This window comes from Scyliorhinus canicula, chromosome 4, assembly GCF_902713615.1.
Source record: "Scyliorhinus canicula chromosome 4, sScyCan1.1, whole genome shotgun sequence".
In the NCBI taxonomy this organism is placed as follows: Eukaryota; Metazoa; Chordata; class Chondrichthyes; order Carcharhiniformes; family Scyliorhinidae; genus Scyliorhinus; species Scyliorhinus canicula.
This window is the reverse complement of record NC_052149.1, coordinates 55905172-55928222: the sequence shown is the minus strand read 5'-3', so window position 1 is coordinate 55928222 and position 23051 is coordinate 55905172. Positions and strand designations below refer to the sequence as shown.

General features: G+C 48.6%; 1 protein-coding gene across 2 annotated transcripts in view; it reads right to left on the bottom strand.

Annotated features, from left to right (window-relative positions):
* The window catches only part of agbl4 (ATP/GTP binding protein-like 4), a 1113401-nt gene that overhangs the window by 853109 nt on the left and 237241 nt on the right, over window positions 1-23051 (bottom strand). For both annotated transcript variants that reach the window (XM_038794298.1, XM_038794299.1), the window contains exon 4: window positions 13939-14033. In XM_038794298.1, coding sequence (XP_038650226.1) covers window positions 13939-14033 — 95 coding nt within the window. The remainder of the gene's footprint in view (window positions 1-13938; window positions 14034-23051) is intronic.

Genomic DNA, 23051 nt, shown 5'->3' with positions numbered 1-23051 from the left:
GCAATGAGGCAGGCATCCAAGTCTTTATTACCCCAAAAGAAGAAGGATCCGGTGGAGTGTGGGCCGTATAGGCCATTTCTCTACTGAACATGGATGCTAAGATATTGGCGAAGGTGTTGGCGGTGAGGTTGGGGGAGTGTCGAAGGTGGTGGAGGACGATCAGATGGGGTTCATCAAGGGCAGGCAGCTGTCGTCAAAAGTAGAATGGCTGCTGAATGTGGTGCTTTCTCCAGCAGAGGGAAGGGAGCTGGAGGCGGTGGTGGCATGAGATGCAGAGAAGGCATTTAACAGAGTGGAGTGGAGTTATTTGTTTGCAGTGCAAAAGTTTGGGATTGGGCCTAAGTTTGTGGCATGGATGAAATAGTTATACAAGGACCTGACAGCATGTGTGCAGACGACCAATTAGGGGTACTTTCCACTATTTCAGGGAACGAGGCAGGGATGCCCCATGTCCCCTCTTCTGTTCACACTGGCAATTGAGCCCGTGGCCATTGCATTGAGGGGCTCGGACTTATGGAAGTGGATAGTCTGGGGTTGGCGGGGGGATGAAGTATAGGGTTTCTCTGTACGAGGACAATCTGCAGATGTACATCTCGGACCAAGGGATATAATGGGGGTGCTAAGGAAATTTGGGCCATTTTTGGGTGAAAGTTAAATTTAGGGAAGAGCAAATATTTTGTGGTCTCTTCTCTAGGTGCACGGGCTGGAGTTCAGAGACGGAGGCTTTGTGGATTCAGATGAAAGTGGACTTTTGTAAAGGGCCGGGGGTTGCGGACACTGGCAACAGCACCGCTGTTGTTCACCCCGGGAAGTACTCAGGTAGTCCTGTGGTGATAGCCACGCTGAAGATTTGGGGGAAATTCCAACAGCACTTCAAATTGAGGGCAGGTTCGAGGGTGATTCCAATAAGAGGGAATCATGGGTTTGAGCCAGGGATGATGGATGCGAGGTTCCGGAGATGGAAGGAGAAAGGGCCAAAAGAGATAAAGCATGTGTTTTGTAAGGGTGGTTTGCAAGTTTAGAGGAGTTGCGGGTGAAGTATGGGTCCCAGTTGGAGGAGGTGCTGCAAAGGGTTAATGAATCGACCTTGTGCGCGAGGCTGGTGTTGATTCAGTTAAAAGTGGTGCACAGGTTACACTTATCGAAGGTGAGGTTAAGCCGGTTGTTTGAAGGGGTGGGGATAGCTGTGAGCGGTGTGGGAATGGCCCAGCCAATCATGTCCATATGTTCTGATCCTGGCTGAAGTTGGGGAAATTTTGGGTGTCGTTTTTCAACACCATTTCAGAGGGTCTACACGTGGATTTGGAGCCGTGTCCCCTGAAGGCCATATTGGAGGTGTCAGACCGGCCTCGTTGAACGTTTACAGGTGGGTTCTGTTAGGGCAGAGGTCAGCTTCTCCCCCCCCCCCCGCCCATGCCTCGGCGTGGCTGAGGGATCTAATGGAGTTCCTGTATTTGGAGACAGTGAAATTAGCTGTGAGAGGGGTGGATGAGGGTTTCCACCAGAGATTGGGTTCGTTTGTCTTACATTTTGGGGATCTGGTTACTATCAAGGGGTAGGGGGCGAAGTTTAGGGGGTTGGAATGTGGCATGAGGTTGGGTGTAGCACCCCAAATTTCACACCCTTGTTGAAGAGGGCGCCTTCACCCGGATGAATCCAGCACGCCTCTTGGCCAGCTCCGCACCCAGGGCCTGGTAGGTGTGTATCACGCTGTTCTCCCATGTTTGCATGGGTTTGCTCCAGGTGCTCCGGTTTCTACCCACAGTCCAAAGATGTGAAGGTTGGATGGATTGGCCATTCTAAATTGTCCCTGAGTGTCCAAAATGTTAGGTGGGGTGACTGGGTTACGGAGATAGGATGTGTGGGCTCAAGTAAGATGCTCTTTCAAGAACCTGTATCGACTCGATGGGCCAAGTCTGCACTGTAAATTCTATGTTCAATGAACTGTAGAGTCTGATGTTAACACTATTGATGCTGAGAAGCCAGGCCATGAAGATCAGGAAAAGGTCCAGTGTTAACTATTTGGAAACTTGGAACAAATTTAGATTTCTGCTTAATCTCTTTTGCTGTGACAAAATCAGTCCGCTCGACATGATAGTATTTGTTCTCCCTGGTATCACCTCTGGAAATCTATATTGCATCTTTTACACAGCACTACTCTTCTTTCTATAATGGAATGCTCAACACTGCATGAAGTAATCAATGTCTTGTGCAGAATCATTATTACCCCTTTGTTTTTGAATTCAATATTCCAATATATAAACCACCACAAACCCATTTTACATGCACTCACCAGAAAGACATTACGTGTCAATTCTGTACTGAAGTAACAATTGTATTACATGCACAAGGCCCAGAATGGGGCTGGAACTCATAACCTTAACTGATCAGTTCCTAAGATGTGAAAACCTGGACAGCCAATAAAACCAATTTGAAATGAACATGTATGTGGTGTGTTGTAACTGACAAATTATAGTTCTCCCACTGTTTATTATGATTTAACAGATTCTATGAAAGAAAGCACACTACTAGCGAGGGACAAGTGCTCAGATTTTGTGTGCAGTATTGAATGGGTGAAGAGCAAGCAAGTTAAAGAACGGTAGCAAGGTAGCACAGTGGTTAGCACAATTGCTTTACAGCTCCAGGGTCCCAGGTTCCATTCCCGGCTTGGCTCACTGTCTGTGCGGAGTCTGCACGTTCTCGCCATGTCTGCGTGGGTTTCCTCCGGGTGTTCCAGTTTCCTCCCACAGTCCAAAGATGTGCAGGTTCGGTGGATTGGCCGGGATAAATTGCCCTTAATGTCCAAAAAGGTTGGGTGGGGTTACTGGGTTACGGGGACAGGATGGATGCATGGGCTTAGTTAGGGTGCTCTTTCCAATGGCCAGTGCAGACTCGATGGGCCGAATGGCCTCCTTCTGCACTGTTGATTCTATGAACTCATGATTGTTCAACCTTTCTCAAACAGAAATCTTGCAAGTGTAAGCATGATTGTTGACAGGAATTGCCAGATTAAGATGTCACACCAGTAATGGGAATATTTTCTTTTTATTATATCCAATTAGGTCCTACAGAAAGGGATGATTATCTGATTATGTCACAGTACTGCCAAGTATGGAATGCATTGCATATGCAGCATTTTAACAGGACAATTTTTTAAAGATTAGCTCATTTATATAAATCCTCTACACCAAACTTACCCATGTAGGATCTTGCCCACTAATATCTTATCCTGCTGCCCTAATTTCTGCACCAAGGTTGTGCCCAGTGATTCACCACATGGCAACATCCTTCAGCCTAAAGTGGTACAGGGATTGAAATAAGACTGTGGAACTCTTGTCATTTGAATCTGATGTATTATCCTTAATGAAAGATTAGCTTGCTTCCAAACTATTGCCACTTTCACAATGTCCAATGACTGACCCATGTTAATTGTCAATTCCTCACAAATCTGCTCACAAGTCTCCTTGTTTATATTGCTCGTATCTACCCTTGAGAATAAGTGGGGGAAATAATCATTGAGAATATGAAGAGTAAGAGAATGACAAGATGCATGTGTGTCCATTACAGATATGAATATAATGGATCAGGATATTTTAGCATGATTAAATGAGTATGTTGTATTTGTTTTCACAGAAAAGCAAAAGTACAAGAAACCAGTCGTAAAAGGGGAAAAAACAAATCTATTGATTTCTGCCTTGATAATTTTCAATGATTCAGCTTCCACAGCCCTCTAAGGCAGAGAATTCTAAAGATTCACCACCTTCTGAGTGAAAAAATTCCTCCTCATCTCAGTGTTAAATGGCCTGCCCCTGATTCTGAGAAAGTGCCCTCTGGTTCTGGACTCACCAGCTGTAGAAACATCCTATCCACATCTACACTGTCACACCCTGTGTGCAAGCTACAATGAAATTACATCTCATTCTTCAAAACTCTAAAATCTACAAGCCCAGTTTTCTCAATCTCTCCTCATGAGATAATGCCACCATCCCAGGGATTATTCTGGTTAACCTGCATTGCATCTGCTATCTTCTCCCTGACCTACTTTAGCAGACTCTGAAACAATCCATCTGGCTCAGGCAACTTCTCAAATTTCAAGGATTCCAACCCTTCGAGTACTTCCTCTCTTTATGATTATCCCATTCAATATATCAGTGTTCCTCCAGGACTGCTATATCTGCATCATCCCTTTCCTTTGTAAACACAGAGACAAAATATTCATTTAAACCCTTCCACTGCCTCTGCATCTACACACAAGTTCCCTTCTTGATTTCTGCTAGGTCCCACTTTTTCCTTAACTAACCTTTTACTATTAATATATTGATAAAATATCATTGGGTTTTCTTTAACTTTACTTCCAAATCTTTTTTAATGCCCTCTCTTTGATTTCCTTATTTCCTTTTTTACTGCATCCTTGCACTTCCTATACTCGTCTTGACTATCTGCAGTGTTTAGTTTTTTTGTGCTACTGTACGCTTTAGTTTTCTGTTTTATCTTCCCCTGAATTCCTTCAACCAGCAGGATTTGACAGTACCACTCTTGATTTTGGAGGGTACATGACTACTTCGTGCAGTTAAGATCTTGTTTTTCAGTGCTTCTCTTTGGTTTTCCACTTATTTATCCTATAGCAGTGCTGTCCAGTCTATCTCAGCCAGTCCCTTCTTATTCCTGCAAAATATTATCTTCCTGCAGTTCAAAACTTTTACTCCTGCTATATCTCTGTTCTTTTCCAAGGTAATACTGAATCTAACTGAATTGTGATCACTATCCCCGAAATGGTCACTAACTGTTTACTTCACTCACTTGTACTTCTTTGTTCCCGAAGACCAGGTCTAGAATTGCATCTCCTCTCATTGAGTTTGTCACTAATTGGTTGAAAAAAACTTTCCTGGACACACTGCATGAATTTTTCTTCCTCAGTGCCCCTTATATTGTTTGAATCCCAGTTGATATTGAGATAGTTAAAGTCTCCTACTATTATTGTCCTCTAGTTCTTACAGGCAGAAATTTGTCCACATATTTGTTATTCTATCTCCCTTTCACTATTTGGCAGTCTGTAGTATACTCCCAGTAGTCTGAATGCCCCGTTTTATCTCTAAGCTCAACCCATAAAGCCTTGTTTGTTGACCCTTTGGTATGTCATCCCTTCTCACAACTGGAATTGATTCTTTAACCAGTAGTGCTAATCCACCCCCGTTTTTATCTACCACTCTTTCATATATGAAGATACCATAACCAGGGATATTGAGCTACCAATTTTGCCCCACCTTTAGCCAGGTTTCCATTATAGCAATGACATCCTGTTACCGTGTGTCTACTTGTGCTCTTAACTCATCATTATACTTGCACTGAAGTATCAACAGTTTAACCTCATCATTTTCCCTTGCTGGACACTTTTTAAACTTTGCTCCTCCTGTATCATAGAACCATAGAATTTACAGTACAGAAGGAGGCCATTCGGTCCATCGAGTCTACACCGGCCCCTAAAAGACCACCCAACCTAAGGCCACACTTCCAACCTAACCCCACCTAACATTTGGACACTACGGCGCAATTTAACGTGACAAATTCACCTAACCCGCACATCATTGAACTGTGGGAGGAGAAACCGGCACAACCGGAGGAAACCCACACAACAAAAGTGCTAACTATGGTGCTACCGTGCTGCTGTAATTCCAAGTATTACCACTACATCTTCTACATCACTAGCTAATGTTCCACCTCCATTTTCTGATCTGAATCTGACCTATCTGATCCTACTCCTGGGATTCTAACCCCCATCACACTAGTTTAAATGCTCCTCAACAGAACTAGCAAAAGCCCCCCTCAAGGACATTGATCCCAGCTCTGCCTACATGCAATCCTTCTGGTTTGTTCAGGTCCCACCTTCCCAGAACTGGTCCCAGTGCCTCAAGAATTTGTATTCCTCCTAGCTACACCATCTCTCCAGCCACGTGTTCATTTTGTCTACCCTCTTATTCCTGCTCTCGCAAGTGCGTGAAACTGGGGGTAATTCGGAGATTACTAGATTAGAGGTCCTGCACTTTAATTTATCTCCTATATTCAACTGTTCCTGTATTCAATTGTAGGTCCCAATCCCTTAGTTTATTTATGTCATTAGTACCAATGTGTACCAAGACCACTGCGGTCACTGTCTGTGCAGAGTCTGCACGTTCTCCCCGTGTCTGTGTGGGTTTCGTCCTGGCTGTTCAACTTCCCTCCCCAGAGGGAATTTTTAGGGAGATGGTCCAAATATCTTAATTTGCCATATTTCAATGTTTAAAACATCTTGTGCCATCAGCGCAAAAGTTGCATTTGAACTAAACTTTACAGTTGCAAAGATATTTATGTCAATTCTTAATTTCAGTTTTATGCATAAAAACTTTTCCAATGCAAGATTGTCACTCGAATCTTGCATTAGAATGTCATCATTGTTAAGAAATGGGGAAATTTAAGATTATTAAATTAAATTGGGATAAAATGAAAAGGGAAATTGATCAGGGCAGCCGACATGTGAATTATTAAACCAGTTAGAAAAACAAGTATTTACCTATGTGGCTAGGGGAAATCAATGGGGTGTAGAAGGGGTGACCTCAAAGTGAAGAGAAAATTGAATTGTTACTTACAAGCTAAAAGCCAGGTCCACAAGGTGGGTAACATCAAAGAGAAAGAATGATACATCCACAGCACAATAACTGGAGAAAAGCACACACTAGAAGCAGCTACCATCAGACCACACCCAGCTGCAGAAAACAGTTTCCCCCGAGAACAACGTACTGCTTTTTTAAAAATATAATTTTTATTGGAATTTTTTACAGAAAATATAAAACATAACGACAAACAATGAAATGCAACAAAATAACCCGTAATAACTGTAACACCCCCAGACCGTATCGACGCATGTATCACATCCCCCCACCCCCCCAACCCCATGAACAACAAAAGAACTTAAAAATAAATTAAAATTAAATAAACAAACAACATAGTCATTGTCCTTCCCCCCCCCCTTTTCCCCCCCTTCCCCCCCCTTCCCCCCCCCCTTTCCCCCCCTTTCCCCCCCCCTTTCCCCCCCCCTTCCCCCCCCCTTTCCCCCCCCTTCCCCCCCCCTTTCCCCCCCTTTCCCCCCCCCTTCCCCCCCCCCTTCCCCCCCCCCCTTCCCCCCCCCCCTTCCCCCCCTCCCCCCCGGGTTGCTGCTGCTACTGTCCCTGTACCCTATCGTTGAGCCAGAAAGTCGAGAAAAGGTTGCCACCGCCTAAAGAACCCTTGTACCGACCCTCTTAGGGCGAATTTGACCTTCTCTAGCTTAATGAAACCCACCATGTCATTGATCCACGTCTCCACGCTTGGGAGCCTTGCATCCTTCCATTGTAGCAAGATCCTTCGCCGGGCTACTAGGGACGCAAAGGCCAGCACACCGGCCTCTTTCGCCTCCTGCACTCCTGGCTCCACCCCAACCCCAAAATTCGCGAGTCCCCATCCTGGCTTGACCCTGGATCCCACCACCCTCGACACCGTCCTCGCCACCCCCTTCCAGAACTCCTCCAGTGCCGGGCATGCCCAGATCATATGGGCATGGTTCGCTGGACTCCCCGAGCACCTGACACACCTGTCTTCACCCCCAAAAACCTACTCATCCTCGTCCCAGTCATGTGGGCCCGGTGCAGCACCTTGAATTGGATGAGGCTAAGCCGCGCACACGAGGAGGAAGAATTAACCCTCTCCAGAGCATCAGCCCATGTCCCGTCTTCGATCTGTTCCCCCAGTTCCCCCTCCCACTTAGCTTTCAGCTCCTCTACTGACGCCTCCTCCGCCTCCTGCATAACCTTGTAGATATCAGATATCTTCCCCTCTCCGACCCAGACCCCCGAAAGCACCCTGTCGCTCACCCCCCTCGCGGGAAGCGAAGGGAATCCCTCCACCTGCCGCCTAGCAAATGCCTTTACCTGCAGATACCTGAACATGTTCCCCGGGGGGAGCCCAAATTTCTCCTCCAACTCCCCCAGGCTCGCAAACCTCCCATCAACAACAGGTCCCTCACCTGTCTGATGCCCGCTCTGTGCCAACCCTGAAATCCCCCATCAATGTTCCCCGGGACGAACCTATGGTTCCCCCTTAACGGAGCCTCCATCGAGCCCCCCACTTCTCCCTATGTCGCCTCCACTGCCCCCAAATCTTGAGGGTAGCCGCCACCACCGGACTCGTGGTATACCTCGTAGGAGGGAGCGGCCACGGCGCCATTACCAGGGCCCCCAGGCTTGTATCTCCACAGGATGCCCTCTCCATCCGTTTCCATGCTGCCCCCTCCCCCTCCATTACCCACTTGCGCACCATCGACACATTGGCCGCCCAATAATACCCCGAGAGATTGGGTAACGCCAGCCCCCCCCCCCATCTCTACCCCGCTCCAAGAAGACCCTCTTCACCCTCGGGGTCCCATGCGCCCAAACAAAGCTCATGATGCTGCTAGTCACCCTTCTAAAAAAGGCCCTAGGGATAAAGATGGGCAAACACTGAAAAAAGGAACAAGAACCTCGGGAAAACCGTCATTTTGACGGACTGCACTCTACCCGCCAACGATAGCGGCACCATGTCCCACCTTTTAAATTCCTCCTCCATCTGCTCCACCAGCCTGGTAAAATTAAGCTTATGGAGAGTCCCCCAACTCCTGGCCACCTGCACATGCAGGTATCTGAAACTCTTCACTGCCCTCTTAAATGGGAGTCTCCCAATTCCCTCCTCCTGATCACCCGGGTGTACTACAAATACCTCACTCTTGCCTAAATTTAACTTATAGCCCGAAAAGCTCCCAAATTCCGCTAACAGCTCCATCACCCCCGGCATTCCCCCTTCTGGATCCGCCACATACAACAGCAGGTCGTCCGCATACAGCGATACCCGATGTTCCTCCCCACCCCGCACCAGACCCCTCCATCTCCCTGACTCCCTCAACGCCATAGCCAAAGGTTCAATCGCCAATGCAAAGAACAAGGGGGACAGGGGGCACCCCTGCCTGGTCCCACGGTAGAGCCTAAAGTACTCCGATATCCTTCCATTGGTAACTACACTTGCCATCGGAGCCGCGTAGAGCAGCCTCACCCATTTGATGAATCCCTCCCCGAATCCGAACCGCTCCAGCACCTCCCACAGGTACCCCCACTCAACTCTATCAAATGCTTTCTCCGCATCCAGCGCCACCACTATCTCCGCCTCCCCCTCTACTGCCGGCATCATAATAACATTTAGCAGTCTCCGCACATTCGTGTTGAGCTGCCGTCCCTTGACAAATCCTGTCTGATCCTCGCGTATCACCCCTGGCACACAGTCCTCTATCCTGGTGGCCAGGATCTTCTCCAGCAACTTAGCGTCAACATTAAGGAGCGAGATAGGCCTGTATGATCCACACTGCAAGGGGTCCTTATCCCGCTTCAGGACCAGAGAGATCAGTGCCCGCGACATCGTCCCTAGCCGCATCTCGCCTGCGGAGCTGATGCGCCAACATCCTGCTCGCCTTCTCCCCATACTCATATACCGCGCCCTGCGACCTCCTCCACCGTGTCTCCGCCGTGGTCAACAAGTCAAATTTGGCCTGCAAACTACGCCGTTCCCCCAGCAACCTCTCCTCCGGTGCCTCCGCGTATCTCCTGTCCACATCCAGGAGCTCCCCCACCAGTCTCTCCCTCTCCTTCCTCTCCCTCCTTTCCCTATGGGCCCGGATGGAGATCAGCTCCCCCCGGATCACTGCTTTCAGAGCCTCCCAGACCATCCCCACCCGGACCTCCCCAGTGTCATTGGCATCAAGATACCCCTCAATACTTCCCCGGACCCTCCTACACACCTCCTCATCAGCCAGCATCCCCACATCCAGGCGCCAGAGCGGGCGCTGGTCCTGCGCCTCCCCCATCTCCAGATCAACCCAGTGCGGAGCATGGTCTGCAATCGCTATGGCCGAATACTCTGCATCCTGCACCTTCGGGATCAATCCCCTGCTCAGGACGAAAAAATCTATTCGGGAAAAGACCCTATGGACATGGGAGAAAAAGGAATACTCCCGCGCTCTCGGCCTCCCAAACCTCCAGGGATCCACCCCTCCCATCTGGTTCATAAACCCCCTCAGCACTTTGGCCGCCGCCGGTCTCCTACCCGTCCTTGAACTGGACCGGTCCAGTGGGGGATCCAGCACTGTGTTAAAGTCTCCCCCCATGATCAGGCCCCCCGCCTCCAGGTCCGGAATGCGGCCCAACAAGCGCCTCATGAAGCCGGCATCATCCCAATTCGGGGCATATACATTAACCAGCACCACCTTCTCTCCCTGCAGCCTACCCTTCACCATAATATATCTGCCCTCCTTGTCCGACACCACCTCAGCCGCCTCGAACGCCACCCTCTTCCCCACTAGAATCGCCACCCCCCGGTTCTTCGCGTCCAATCCTGAGTGAAAAACCTGCCCCACCCACCCCTTCCTCAGACAAACCTGGTCCGCCACCTTCAAGTGGGTCTCCTGGAGCATAGCCACGTCCACCTTCAGCCCTTTCAGATGAGAAAATACCCTAGTTCTCTTAACCGGCCCATTCAGCCCCCTCACGTTCCAGGTAATCAGCCGGATCAGAGGGCAACCTGCCCCTCTCCCCCGCCGGCTAGCCATAGCTTATCGACTGCTCGCCCCAGGCCAGCTCGCCCCGCTTGAACTGTTCCCCATGGCGATAACGCCTCTCTTCTACACCCCCGGCCCACACCAGCTCCTTCCTGGCCATTCCAGCAGCAACCCGGTATCCCCACCCCCCCAGGCTAGGATCCCTCCTAGAGGCGACGCACCCTCCATGGTACTTCCGTGAGTCAGCTGACTTCTGATGACCCGGCAGCTCCCGCCAAAACCCATCTCCTCCCGGCATGGGGTCATCCCCCTCTTGCCACACCTCCTTGGCACCGCTTCAGCGGGGGAAAGAAAACCAGTGAAGGCCACGCCCCCACCTCCAGCTCTGCCGCCCCTGCCCCGCAGCGCGGACATCCAGAGGAAAGCCCGCGCTTTCACGCTGCCAAACCCCACCCTTCTGACACAGCTCCTCAAAATTCAGTTTCACCCCAACCCCCAGCCCCGTACAGAAGAGAACATATAAAGCACATACCCCCAACGTTCCCCACATACCCCACACCCATACCGAACAGACAAACCCACCCGGAAACAGAGCAAAAAGAAAACCAGCATAAAAATAACACCTGTCAAAATTGAAGAACAGCAACAGCGAAAACAGCAACGGCCATAGTGTGTCCCCAGGCCCTAGTTCGAGTCCAGCTTCTCCGCCTGTACAAAGGCCCACGCCTCCTCCAGGGACTCGAAGTAGTGGTGCCGGTCCTTATATGTCACCCACAGACGCGCAGGCTGCAGCATTCCAAATCTGACCTGCTTGGCATGCAGCACCGCCTTCGTCCGGTTGAACCCGGCCCGCCGCTTTGCCACCTCCGCACTCCAGTCCTGGTAGATTCGCACCACCGAATTCTCCCACTTGCTGCTCCTCTCTTTCTTGGCCCAGCGCAGCACACACTCCCGGTCACTAAATCGATGGAACCGCACCAGCACCGCCCGCGGGGGTTCATTTGCCTTAGGCCTCCTGGCCAGCACTCTGTGAGCTCCCTCAAGCTCCAGGGGCAAATGGAAGGACCCCGCTTCCATCAACGAGCTCAACATCATGGTCACATACGACGGGAGATCCGACCCCTCCAGCCCCTCCGCCAGGCCCAGGATCCTCAAATTCTTTCGCCTCATGCGAACGTCCAGCTCCTCCAAGCGGTCTTGCCACTTTTTGTGAAGTGCCTCGTGCAACTCCACTTTCCCCACGAGGACCACGGCCTCCTCCTCCCGCTCAGCGGCCTGCTGCTGCAACTCCTGAATAGACACCTCCTGGGCCGCCTGTGTCCCAAGCAGCTTGTTTGTAGTTGCATTCAGGGAGTCCAGCAACTCAGCCTTCAGCTCCGCAAAACAGCGCAGAAGAGAGGCTTGCTGCTCCTGCGCCCACTTCCACCAGTCCTCGGGTGTTCTGCCGGCCGCCATTTTGTCTTTCTTCCCCTACTTTTCTTGGGGAGCTGCTGCAGCTTTTTCCTTTGCCTCACTCCGGGTGAGCACCATAAATTATGGGGAATGCTCCTCTAGACACCTTCCCCCACTGGGATTCGTCGGGACAGCGTCGACTGCTGCTAGAATTCAGCTTTCATAAAGGCCCTCAAGTCAGCTTGAGAAATCTGAGCTGGCCCTTCCCCCGCCTGCCTGTAGAGGCTTTTGTCTGCTGATGCTTCAGCCCAATCTTGGCCTGTTTCTGAGGGTCTGATAACCAAGAAACATACTATTCCTGGGGGAAAGTACTCCACGAACATTCACCTACGCCTTTTCATCGAAATTTCAACCCATGCCGCCCAAAAAAGAGCTCTTTCCTGTAACCTTGGGCAGGAGCTGCCTCTGTGTTCTCACTCACTCCATGCTGCACACCGGAAGTCCGAACAACGTATTGCTAAAAGGTGGTTTTTAAAGTCGAAAAACCCAAATAGATCAAATTAAGCCTTCGCTGAAACTAAAGGTTGTTTTCCAAACATGGACAAATAATCTGTTGGATTTAGCTCATAGAGTTGTATAATATCAGATATTGTTTGGGAACCAGGGGTGTCTCGGAGGTCAGGACATGTAGGTAGTTGGGAACAAAACAGTAACTTCAAGAGATACCATGTGTGCAAAGCCATTAGTCCAGTTAATTGTGCTGTTGTACTCTATTATAGTCCTTCTTGTCATGTATTTTTCTTTTAAATAGATAAACATTCTTCATTAATTGATCACTAAACAATTGGACTATTCCTCCATGGTTTGTGTATCTTTTCTCACAGTATACCAACTTGTAAAATATACCACTAAAAGCGGTGATCGAAGTTAACCGTTGGGTTTTGGGATACCTCATATTTAACATTAACGGGTTCCTAACATTATTCTGATGCATCATGAAATAATTTATTTTTTCAAATGTTGCAACAGAGCTCAATTTATGTTAACAGATCTAGGATTAGATTTCCACCTTAGTCACTAATGAAGGCAGTGCATGCCTGAAACAAAATGCCTGAAACCTTATCTACATATTCAGAGTGGGTGGGCATGCCTGGGGAGAATGCATAGGCATCTTGCTCAGTGGGAAAAAAATAATTTATGGACAGTTGCCATGCCAGCAGTGGCTCAAGCCTGGTGGTGAGTTGTATTGGAGCTTAGGAAATCACAATAATTGGAGTTAGGAGCATTGCTCATCCTCATTCCACAAGAAAGTTTGTTGACAACTTCAGAGGCAGAATTCTTAAGTCTTCTTCATGCTTCATGCGTCCAAAACCAACATCAGAAAGTGCCCTTCATTTTCATATCCAACATGCCCATTATCTGTTTCAAATGACCATCCAGGATGCTTAAAACCTGGGTCATATAAATATAGTAGTTGCCTGATACCTGCACAAATTCTGAGCAGGCCATCCCACTGCTGAATATTAGGTGCCCATTTCACGCTATAAAAATGGGAGCACAGTAAGAAGTCTTACAACACCAGGTTAAAGTCCAACAGGTTTGTTTCAACACGAGCTTTCGGAGCACGGCTCCTTCTTCACCTGAAGAAGGAGCCGTGCTCCGAAAGCTCGTGTTTGAAACAAACCTGTTGGACTTTAACCTGGTGTTGTAAGACTTCTTACTGTGCTCACCCCAGTCCAACGCCGGCATCTCCACATCATGGTTATAAAAATGGGAACAATATCTACCCACCCCCTGTCCTTTTGTCACAATGTCACAGCCCTTCATTTTTAATGTTTATAAGTTGAAAAATATTTTTGCTGTACCAAACCTAGGACAATGCTAAATTAATCCAGTAAAAAAGGGAAATCCAAGATGTTTGTTGCCACAATAATTTCTAACAAACTAAGTTGTTTTACCATTTTGGTCTGCTGGTAGATTTCACAACTGGTGTCATTCCATCTCTGTAGAGACTCTTGGTTTTGCTGAAGTTCACAATGTTGAAAATGACCCTCTGGAAGAAAATACATTAAAATAAGTTAATTAAAACCAAATACTTTTAAGTGAAGTATTTCCTTAAAAAATTAACTATGGCCTGTGTAAATACATGGAGCGGGAGTCTCTGGTCCATCAGCCTCCTTTCCCTGCATGGCGTGCCCCCACCGGCAACAGGATTCTCCATTCCTGCAGCCGGTGAGTGGGGTTTTCAATTGTGGGCCACTCCACACCATCGGGAAATGCGCCGGAATGGGTGCGCTGCCGGCAGACCGAAGGATCCTGCTGAAGGAGAATTTTGCAGATGGTTTGTGATAAATAATGGATTCTTAAATGTTCTCTCGAAATTTCAAACAACTGGAGTTGCATTTGACATTTGTTTCTCTTTAATGTTGTCAGACCATACAGTCACATCCAAACAGATGAATTAGGAGCACCAGTAGGCCACTCAGCTCTTCAAACCTGCTCCATCACTCAATAAGATCATGGTTCATCTGATTGACTCCACTTTCCACATATCCCCGATAACCTTTCACCTCCGTGCTCCTCAATAACTTATCTACCTTTGCCTTAATAATATTCAAAGACTCTACTTCCACAGCCTTTTGAGGAAGAGAGTTCCAAACACACATGACCTACTCAGAGAAAAGATTTCTCCTCATCTCGGTCTTAAATGAATAATCCCTATCTTAAACAGTGGTCCCCAGTTCTCGGTTCGCCCACAAGAGGAAACATGGGGCGCGTTTCTCTGGAAAGATTTCTAACTGTTGTAGTGAGGGGTTTGCCGCGAGCTTCCCCGCACTCGGCCCTGCGAGGCCGACAACACTATTCATGTTAATTGGTTCACTTAACGAGGCCTCACGGGCTTGTCGTCGCAAATAAAGGCTTGCCAGCCGATTCGCCGGCACCGCACTCGCCAGCCCCCACTAACAAGGTTGAGCAGCACTTAAGCAACACTTGCTCAGCCAACCTCAGCAGCTCGAAATAATGGCGTCGTGGAGACCAGCCCCAAGAGTCAGGGACCCTAATCTGGAGAGGCTGCTAGACGCCATGGAGGCCAGGAGGGAAATCCTGTTCCCCCGAAGGTCCAGGAGGGTTAGGCATAGGACAGCCAGTGCTACATGGGAACAAAGAACAAAGAAAAGTACAGCACAGGAACAGGCCTTTCTGCCCTCCAAGCCTGTGCCGATCATGCTGCCCGTCTAAACTAAAACCTTCTACATTTCCAGGGTCCGTATCCCTCTATTCCCATTCTATTCATGTATTTGACAAGATGCCCCTGAAATGTCACAATAGTCCCTGCTTCCACCACCTCCACCGGCAGCGAGTTCCAGGCACCCACTACCCCCTGTGTCAAAAACTTGCCTCGGAAATCTCCTCCAAATCTTGTCCCTCGCACCTTAAACCTATGCCCCCTAGTAATTGACCCCTCTACCTTGGGAAAAAGTCTCTGGGCGGAATTCTCTGCATGGCCCGACGCCGTCGTGAAACCCGGAGAGGCCGCTCCTGGCCCCCTATTCTCCCCCCGCCGGGGGGCTAGGAGGGCCGTGGCGTGAATCTCGGCCGCCGGGCCTTGTCGCTGGTGTTAAGGCCCGGCGCGCCAAGAATGACGCGGCCAATGCGCGGTTGCCGTCTTCCCCTCCGCTGCCCCGCAAGACGTGGCGGCTTGATCTTGCGGGGCGGCGGAGGGGAAAAAGTGCATCTCTTAGAGACGCCGGCCTGACGAACGGTGGGCACCGATCGCGGGCCAGTCCCCTCCCGAGCACGGCCGGGGTGCTCACTCCCCTCACCGCCCCACAGAAGCCCTAAACGAGCATCTGGCGCTATGTTCACGACGGCAACAACCATGAACCGGTCGTGAACGGCAGGCCGCTCGGCCCATCCGGGTCAGAGAACCGCGGGCTGCCGTTCCGCGATTCTCTGAGGGGGGGGGCGGGAGAATCGCGGGGGGTGTCAGAGTGGCCCTCCCACGATTCTCCCACCCGGCATGGGAGCGGAGAATTGCGCCCTCTGACTATTCAACCTATCTATGCCCCTCATAATTTTGTAGACCTCTATCAGGTCGCCCCTCAACCTCCGTTGTTCCAGTGAGAACAAACCAAGTTTATTCAACCTCTCCTCATAGCTAATGCCCTACAAACCAGGCAACATCCTGGTAAATCTCTTCTGCACCCTCACTAAGCCTCCACATCCTTCTGATAGTGTGGCAACCAGAATTGAACACTGTATTCCAAGTGTGGCCTGACTAAGGTTCTATACAGCTGCAATATGACTTGCCAATTTTTATACTCAATGCCCCGGCCAATGAAGGCAAGCATGCCATATGCCTTCTTGACTGCCTTCTCAACCTGTGTTGCCCCTTTCAGTGACCTGTGGACCTGTATACCTAGATCTCTCTGACTGTCAATACACTTGAGGGTTCTACCATTCACTGTATATTCCCTACCTGCGTTAGACCTTCCTAAATGCATTCCCTCACATTTGTCCGGATTAACCTCCATCTGCCATCTCTCCGCCCAAGTCTCCAAATGATCTAAATCCTGCTGTATCCTCTGACAGGCCTCATCACTGTCCGCAATTCCACCAACCTTTGTGTCGTCTGCAAACTTACTAATCAGACCAGTTACATTTTCCTCCAAATCATTTATGTATACTGCGAACAGCAAAGGTCCCAGCACTGATCCCTGCGGAACACCACTAGTCACAGCCCTCCAATCAGAAAAGCACCCTTCCATTGCTACTCTCTGCCTTCTATAACCTAGCCAGTTCTCTATTCATCTTGCCAGCTCACCTCTGATCCCGTGTGCCTTACCTTATGTACTAGTCTGCCATGAGGGACCTTGTCAAAGGCCTTACTGAAGTCCATATAGACAACATCCACTGCCCTATCTGCATCAGTCATCTTTGTGACCTCTTCGAATAACTCTATCAAGTTAGTAAGACACGACCGCCCCTTCACAAAACCATGCTGCCTCTCGCTAAAACGTCCAGACCCTGTCTCAAAGAATTCTCTCCAGCAATTTCCCCATCACTGAGGCTCATCGGCCTATACTTCTCTGGATTATCCTTGCTACCCTTCTTAAACAAGGGAACAACACTGGCTATTCTTCAGTCCTCCGGGCCATCACCTGAAGACAATGAGGAACCAAAGTTTTCTGTCAAGGCCTCAGCAATTTCCTCTCTAGCCTCCTTCAGTATTCTGGAGTAGATCCCATCAGGTCCTGAGGACTTATCTACCTTAATATTTTTCAAGACGCCCAACATCTCGTCTTTTTGGATCTCAATGCGACCCATCTATCTACACTCCCTTCTCCAGACTAAACATCCACCAATTCCTTCTCTTTGATGAATACTGATGCAGAGTATTCATTTAGTACCTCGCCCATTTCCTCTGGCTCCACATATAGATTCCCTCCCCTGTCCTTCAGTGGGCCAACCCTTTCCCTGGCTACCCTCTTGCTTTTTATGTACGTGTAAAAGGTCTTAGGATTTTCCTTAACCCTATTTGCCAATGACTTCTTATGAGCCCTTTTTGCCCTCCTGACTCCTTTCTGAAGTTCCTTCCTACTTTCCTTATATTCCACACAGGCTTCATCTGTTCCCAGCCTTCGAGCCCTGACATACGCCGCCTTTTTCTTTTTGACGAGGCCTACAATATCTCTTTACAATATTTGTAAATCAAAAAGTGCAGAGGATACCGGAAGTCTACAGAGGGATTTGGATAGGTTAAGTGAATGGGCTAGGCTCTGGCAGATGGAATACAATGTTGACAAATGTGAGGTTATCCATTTTGGAAGGAATAACAGCAAAAGGGATTATTATTTAAATTAGAATTAGAATTAGAATTTTTTTCAGTTCAGTTTTGGTCTCCTTACCTGAGAAAGGATGTACTGGCGCTGGAGGGTCTGCAGAGGAGATTCACTAGATTAATCCTAGAGTTGTGGGGGTTGGATTACGAGGAGAGGTTGAGTAGACTGGGATTGTACTCGTTGGAATTTAGAAGGATGCGGTGGGACCTTATAGAAAAATATAAAATTATGAATGGAATAGATAGGATTGATGCGGGCAGGTTGTTTCCACTGGCGGGCGAAAGCAGAACTAGGGGGCATAGCCTCAAAATAAGGGGAAGTAGATTTAGGACTGAGCTTCGGAGGAACTTCTTCACCCAAAGGGTTGTGAATCTATGGAATTCTTTGCCCAGTGAAGCAATTGAGGCTCCGTCATTAAATGTTTTTAAGATAAAGATAGATAGTTTTTTGAAGATTAAAGGGATTAAGGGTTATGGTGTTCAGCCGGAAAGTGGAGCTGAGTCCACAAAAGATCAGTCCACAAAGATCTCATTGAATGGCGGAGCAGGCTCGAGGGGCCAGATGGCCTACACCTGCTCCTCGTTCTTTTGTTCTTATGTTCTCTCGTTATCCAAGGTTCCTGAAATTTGCCATATTTATCCTTCTTCCTCTCAGGAACATGCCGCTCCTGAATTCCTTTCAACTGACATTTGAAAGCCTCTCACATGTCAGATGTTGATTTACCCTCAAACATCCGCCCCAATCTGGGTTCTTCAGTTCCCGCCTAATATTGTTATCATTAGCCTTCCTCCAATTTAGCACATTCACTCTCGGACAACTCTTATCCTTGTCCACCAGCACTTTAAAACTTACTGAATTGTGGTCACGGTTCCCAAAATGCTCCCCTACTGAAACTTCTACCACCTGGCCGGGCTCATTCCCCAGTACCAGGTCCAGCACAGCCCCTTCCCTAGTTGGACTATCTACCTATTGTTTTAAGAAGCCCTCCTGGATGCTCCTTTCAAACTCTGCCCGTCCAAGCCCCTAGCACTAAGTGAGTCCCAGTCAGTATTGGGGAAGTTGAAGTCTCCCATCACAACAACCCTGTCGCTTTTACTCCTTTCCAAAATCTGTCTACCTATCTGCTCCTCTATCTCCCGCTGGCTGTTCGATGGCCTGTAATAAACCCACAACATTGTGACTGCACCCTTCTTATTCCTGATCTCTACCCATATAGCCTCTCTGCCCTCTGAGGTGTCCTCTCGCAGTACAGCTGTGATATTCTCCCTAACCAGTAACGCAACTCCTCCACCCCTTTTACATCCCCCTCTATCCTGCCTGAAACATCTAAATCCTGGAACGTACTGTCCTTCCCTCAACCAGGTCTCTGTAATGGCAACAACATCATAGTTCCAAGTACTAATCCAAGCTCTATGTTCATCTGCCTTACCTCTAATACTTCTTGCATTAAAATATACGCACTTCAGGCCACCAGTCCCGCTGTTTTCAGCAACATCTCCCTGCCTGCTCTTCCTCAGAGCGATACTGGCCTTATTCCTTCGTTCTCCATCAATTTTCTCACCTTCTGACCTATTGCTCTGGTACCCACCCCCCGCTATACTAATTTAAACCCTCCCGTGTGCCACCAGCAAACCTCGCGGCCAGGATATTTATGCCTCTCCAGTTTAGATGCAACCCGTCCTCCTTATACAGGTCACACCTGCCCCGGAAGAGCTCCCAATGGTCCAGATAACTGAAACCTGCCCTCCTACACCAGCTGTTTAGCCACGTGTTTAGCTGATCTATCTTTCTATTTCTAGCCTCACCGGCGCCTGTTCGGGTATATGGAGGGAGAATTCAGAATGTCCAAATTACCTAACAGTACATCTTTCGGGACTTGTGGGAGGAAACGAGAGCACGCGGGGGAAACCCACACAGACACGGGAAGAACATGCAGACTCTGCACAAACAGTGACCCAAGCCAGGAATCGAACATGGGACCCTGGCGCTGTGAAGCAACAGTGTTAACCACTGAACTACCGAGTCCCCCATTCCTCTGGCTGCCAGTGGCCTTGGCTGTCACAGCTGGTAGCTAGTCAGCCATGTGTGAAGTGTTTTCATCAGGTTGTTATGCCAAATTTATTCATGCACACATACCCATTGAGGTGCAAGTATTAATTCTGGGGTGGGGATACAGGGGAATGATGAGATGCTGCACCCATTGAAGCTTCCTCCCCCACCTTACAGGTAGACAAATGTTCCAACTGGAGATGGCAGCACTATGTTCCTTGTTGCTGGCCTGAATGAGAAACAAGAAAGATCAATGGTTCTTTTCTCTCCAGAGGCAAGCCTACAGAATCAAATTGATGTACTCACACTACAGGACACACAACCATCATTTTCAGTGTTCCCTGCAGCTCCCTGGTGCCCAGTCTTAAGGCTACTCACTCTTTTGTCACTGTACTCCTAACTCACAACCAATGGAGCTGACCCAATCATGCCTTGCCTGCTCGAGAGTTTCCTTCTCCACGACATCGGGTTTTCAAGAATTGGGACCATTATGGTGCTTCAGGCCCTTTCCTGGGCATTTTGTGCCTGCTTTCCTTCAGGAATGTGGAACAGAAATGTTACCCCAAAATACACAATGCCTAGTTGGCTTGGACGCTGAATATCTAGCCACTAGCACACATATGGAATTGGGCCAGCTAGCACCACTTTGCAAGGATCACCAGTATCAGACTTACACTCCTTGACAAAGCTGCAGCTTTCCTTTCCAAAGGAGGACTGCAGCCTCGACCCATTGGCACCAATATGGTGGGCTATCCATTTCCAACAACCGATCCTCGTTTATCCAGTTGTTGATCCAAGGGAACTATGGTGTGATGACTTACCCTCATCATTGGCTGGAACTTTGCGCCAACAGCAAATGGCGACGTGGGCACAAAATCCCTCAAGAGGCCAAAAATGAGATTCTCGCTGGCAAGATCTCATGGCATGATCGTCCCCGACCTCTGGCAATGATGTAATTAGGTTCCTGCCCAGGAAGGTTGGGAACTTCATTTAAATACATTATCACCTCATTAATGGGCTTCCTTACAGCATCGTTCCCCCACATTGGTATTTACCCCAACGTCACGTCAGTGAGGTGTACAAAAGGCCTGGAGCAAAGTGAACCAGGCGAAGAGACCATGCTGGAGGCACACCGAAGTACAGGTCCCAGGTGGAACAGGGACATGCAGGGGCAGAACCCTGGCAGTGCATCCTGACATGGGGTTCCCCTTGTGTATTGGGTGGGCTCCCCATGTGCGTTGGGGGGGGGGGGGGGCTGTCCCCGTATGCTTGAGGGAGTGGGGGAGTTACCCTGTGTGTGTGTGTGGGGGGCTCCTATGTTTTTATTTTGCATGCTGCAGATCGGGTGCCCATTAAAAAGGCGCCCTGATCTCTGGAAAGCTGATGTTGCCAGCTCTTTTAAGTCCCACACCTAAGAGATTTTTGGCTTTTAAGTGCCAGATGATATGGTGAGTAAAGCCAGCTATGCAGCTGGCATGCTGCATGTCACATTTTTAGCCTACTCCAGCACTTACAAGAAAAACAGAAAATTCTGCCCACTGATGCATTTGAGGCATTGAGACCAGTTCTCCGGACAACCCAACTGTTGCTGGCCTCCTCCGTAACTTCTGTCCAGGCTTTCTCCCCTCCTTCTGTTGCTGAGGAAAAGGACCACTTGCCTTGCCCGAGTAGCCTGGAGGAATTTGGTCAAGGAGCCTTGATCCACGCCATCACGCTGGCAGGACAGGGCCTAAAAGAGCCGATAAAGCAAGCTTTCCAGAGATCAGGGCGCGTTTTTAAAGGGTGCTCTGATCTCCAACTTTAAAAACAAAAACATAGAACTCCCCAGGGCCACCCAAGGTCTTCCTTCTGCCCTGCCAACAAGCATGTTTTCCTCAGGAGGTCCTCTGGGCATCTCAACTGGTGAGTCACAGGCTGCTTATTGTGCTGAAGTGTCACAGGATGCTTGATGGGATGAAGGGTCGCAGGCTGATGGACTGAAGGATCACAGGCTGCAAGAAAGGTGATTGAAACAGCGTTTTGGTTCTGGGAGCCCTTTAAACATGGCATCATCACATGCGGCTATATCAACTGATGATGCGGTGTCTGCCTGAGCCCAAGTCCGCATGTAGTGAGACACTGGACACAAGTGGACTGCACATAGGGGAGTGTGCAAAGTGCCAACTCGGCAGGGGGCAGATTGCACAGACTCCGCGGGGCTCAGATGACGACTTTGATGGGACAGCCAACGGAACGCTAATGGGTGATTACTGTAACATGTGAGAAGTTTGTTTAAAAGTGTAAAATTATATATCGTGTAGGGTATAAGCTATATGTAATCTTAAAAAAGGGTTTAAAAATGTAAAATGATGTGTTGTATAAAGTACAATTTTTATATAATCTTTAAAAACATTTTGATGTTAAAAGGGTTTTAGAAAAATGAAGCCATCTTTTTACATTGCTGTTTCATTTTATTTTAAGGAGGGAGTTGTGACAACTGGAAGACTTCAGGAATATTGGATTCTAAATATTGGACATTTTAAGGGTTAAACGCCTGGGGTTAGAGTGTGTTTGACTGCAATGATCATGTTTTTGTTTTAAATAATTCTGTTTTGCAGGACTTAGATGCTTATGGCATGCAAAAGATGAAATTGACAAAGGAATGCATTTTCAGTCTGGGCCAATGGACTGCGGTTTCAGAGGGAGAATCTCTGAGGAGAATCTCTGCTTTGCAGCGTACAGAGATCATGGGCACAATTAGAACATAGAACATTACAGCGCAGTACAGGCCCTTCGGCCCACGATGTTGCGCCGTCCTGTGAAACCCCTCAAAAGTCCCTCTACGCTATTCCCTATCGTCCATATGCCTATCCAATGACCATTTGAATGTGTTTAGTGTTGGCGAGTCCACTACTGTTGCAGGCAGGGCGTTCCAGACCCCTACTACTCTCTGAGTAAAGAACCTACCTCTGACATCTATCCTATATCTATCTCCCCTCAATTTAAAGCTATGTCCCCTCGTGCTGGACATCACCATCCAAGGAAAAAGGCTCTCAATGTCCACCCTATCTAATCCTCTGATCATCTTGTATGCCTCAATTACGTCACCCCTTAGCCTTCTTCTCCCTAACGAAAACAGCCTCAAGTCCTTCAGCCTCTCCTCATATGGCCTTCCCTCCATACCAGGCAACATCCTTGTA